The 3,007-nt window shown below is 38.0% G+C and overlaps 1 protein-coding gene across 1 annotated transcript; it reads right to left on the bottom strand.

The window, feature by feature from the left end:
- Positions 1–791: 791 nt before the first annotated feature.
- On the bottom strand, positions 792–2,340 carry LOC149532886 (uncharacterized). The gene is made up of 2 exons (XM_089803776.1): positions 1,470–2,340; positions 792–1,002 (listed from the first exon to the last, which is right to left on the bottom strand). Exons 1-2 carry the CDS (start codon positions 2,162–2,164, stop codon positions 978–980), a joined length of 720 nt encoding a protein of 239 aa, XP_089659902.1. The 5' UTR covers positions 2,165–2,340; the 3' UTR covers positions 792–977.
- Between the last annotated feature and the right edge of the window lie 667 nt (positions 2,341–3,007).

The following is a 3,007-nucleotide window of genomic DNA, read 5'->3' as shown; positions in this document are numbered from 1 at the left end:
TTGATTGTCAATATTCTCAAACAAACCCTAGTTCGAAGCAAATATTTCTAAAAAATAATTTTGAACATAGAGTCTAATAATTTCATAAAAGAAATTGTGATTTTTGAAAAATTTAAAGAACTGGCTCTGATACCATATTACGAAGTAATTGGTAAATACTTGCATGTTATTAACAAAGGCTGAAAGGTCTATATATACAAATGAATAAAGCGATGCTTCCTTAGGCAACGATTGTAAAGAATAGAAATATTCTATTCTAGCTAAAAGAAAGCTAAAGAAAGCTAACAAATAGCTACAATTAACTAAATATCAAAAACATTCTAATATTTACAATAGATTACAAAAAGATAACCATTAACAAATAATAGAAGCTTACCTATTATCACAATACAAATCAACATGTAATTCATTGGACACAAAACTCAAATAGCTCATTAAGTTGTAGGTTCCAACACATAGGCAGGCTGCCTATATGCCACCCTCGGAATCTCGACACTCATTTGAGTTCTGGTGGTTGTGAATTAATCCTCAAAAATCAAATTAAAAATGGCTATCTGCAACTACATATAAAAATTGTACAGAAGAAAATTTCTCCAAAATCAATAGAGGACAATTTCATTTATGCTCTTAAACTAAGTTTCTTTTCCTTTCTATTTGACGTTTCAGATGCTGTTATGAAGTGAATGCCAATCATTAAAGTTTCTCCATATGGACAGCAATAAAAAATACATAATACAACTAATCCATGGGAACTAATAAAAGAGAACATTCATTAAAAAATACATAAAAAATAATGCCAGGAAATACATAATGCCATTAATAATATCAACAATAAAGTTTTGTATCATGAAATATTGATCAAGACCAATATAATTTCTGCATGTTCATTCAATCCTTCATGCATTGTTCATATTAATGTTGTATACATATGTGATAAGTTCCTTGTCATGACTATAAGCACAACTCTTTAAAATTGTTCACAAATAGTAGGCTGATCGTAACCTGCCAACAGTAAATGTTTATATTATATGTTTGAATGCAACAGCACTTGATCATTCATAAGTCCGATACCACCTAGGGTTTGCCAAATTTAGTTAACCCTAGCCAACCCCAATATAACAAATAAAAGTCCAGAACAAGGAAACATGATTCAAACAACTTCAGACACTGGTACAAGGCGAGGAGCTTTCTGGTATTCGAATGGAAGAACCACATAATCCCTAGAAAACTCCTCAATAATTGCATCCAAAAGCTCATTGTGATTAGACTTGCAAAACATATACAACACGGTAGTGGTCGTTATGTTGTACAGATACCACAATGTCATCGATGCCAAAACTGTAATACTCTGGACAATTTTGGACAGCAAACCCAAAGAATACGAAGAGCTAGACTGCAAATAACTTGCCCAAAGAGCCAAAGCCAATCCAGTAATGGCAAAAAACAGATTGAGAGATAATGATACCCACCTCATTCCTTGAACAAGGTAACTGCTCCTCCTCAAGGGTTCCAATCCCCACGAACCCTCCACCACGGGTATAACAGTTGCAAGGATCCAATGGATCTGAAGGTACAAACCCGCCAGTCCAGCCAAAACTATTATGGCCAAATAAACCGGGGTCATAGATTCCAAGCTCACATTGAATGCCGATAAACCTAAAAGAACCAATGATAGGAAAAGCCCAAAAGTGAAAGATATCCCAACAAGGACAGTCATTCCACAAGCTGTAGTCAACAAAAGCCTCCATGCTGACCCTGGTATTGATTTGAGTGCCCCGGGAAGCTTAACCCCTCTCCCATAAAACCCATTACATGTACTATGGGTTACTGCAGCACTTGAGCACAAAGCTAAACCGAACATCAGCAAACTATACAAACTTAAAAGAATGACTACCTTGGTTTCCATTAGGCCTCTGGTGTAAGCAAGGAAGAAATCCTGATTGTCGTCATCATCACCATGGTTGGAATATGTTGATGCAATACTGCGGAGAAGCTCTTCATGGCCTTGATTCGTGTCAATCCAATTCCTGAATGTTGATGCAGCACATGTCAAGAAAGAGATAGGCAGAAGGAACAGAACAGAAAGCCCTAAAAAATGCCTCGAGTGTGCGGTGATAATTCTCCTGGACTCCTCAAAGATTCCAAAGAAGCCCACAGGCTCCATCTTCCCTTATGATTTTTGCTCTCGAGTTTTTGTATTGTGGGTATTTCTATGTTCACAAGATTAAAATTCAGAGATTATTTGAATGCCAAGAATTCAAGGCTTCGAGGGATCGTTCAAGACGGAAGCAAAGCAAAGCAGACGCTACGGTTGTCTATAATTGAAGACAATTTTGTGGGAACAACTAATGAGATCGTGTGTTGTGAATTGGACGGTTTTGCTGGGCAAAGCAATGGATGATGGGACAGGGGATGGGACAGCAGCGTGGTCTAGATTTTGCCACGTGTGTAATCAGATCCAGTCAAGTTTTGATCCCGTGTCTTTCGGGCACGCAATGAGGGATTGTTAAATCGAGTTGAATTCCTTACAGGCCAAGAAGTCTAATAGTGTTTGAAATTCCAATTCGACCTTTGATATTTTTAGAGACAAATGAAAATCTTTGCTATTCCCATCCAGCTTGTGGGTACACATTTGTCCGGACTTATCGAATAAGTAAAATTCAAGCTTATTTCATATTCTGAATTTCAATTAGTTATCAGATACGGTCACATGCGAGAGACATCCGGGAGACACATATCAATGAAGACGGCGAACCAGATCTAGCGGTGTTCTTTTTGCAGCTTTTTCCAGGGCTTCCGTCTAAGGCTCGTTTATCACACCCGGTCGAAGTGTGAGCCAAACTGGCGATTTGTTTATTTTTGTGGGGATTGGAATTGTCACGTAACAAGGTCTACATACAAATTTGAGGGGTCCAGCATTCTGATTGAGGGGTCCACAAGACACGAGATCAGTGCAGGGGCAGATTTAAGGGTTTGGTCGGTAGTCTTAGCAACCGGTGGGACCATC

This window comes from Cupressus sempervirens, chromosome 10 (assembly GCF_028749045.1).
Source record: "Cupressus sempervirens isolate cs-2001-9-10 chromosome 10, ASM2874904v1, whole genome shotgun sequence".
In the NCBI taxonomy this organism is placed as follows: Eukaryota; Viridiplantae; Streptophyta; class Pinopsida; order Cupressales; family Cupressaceae; genus Cupressus; species Cupressus sempervirens.
This window is presented reverse-complemented; position numbering and strand designations above follow the sequence as displayed.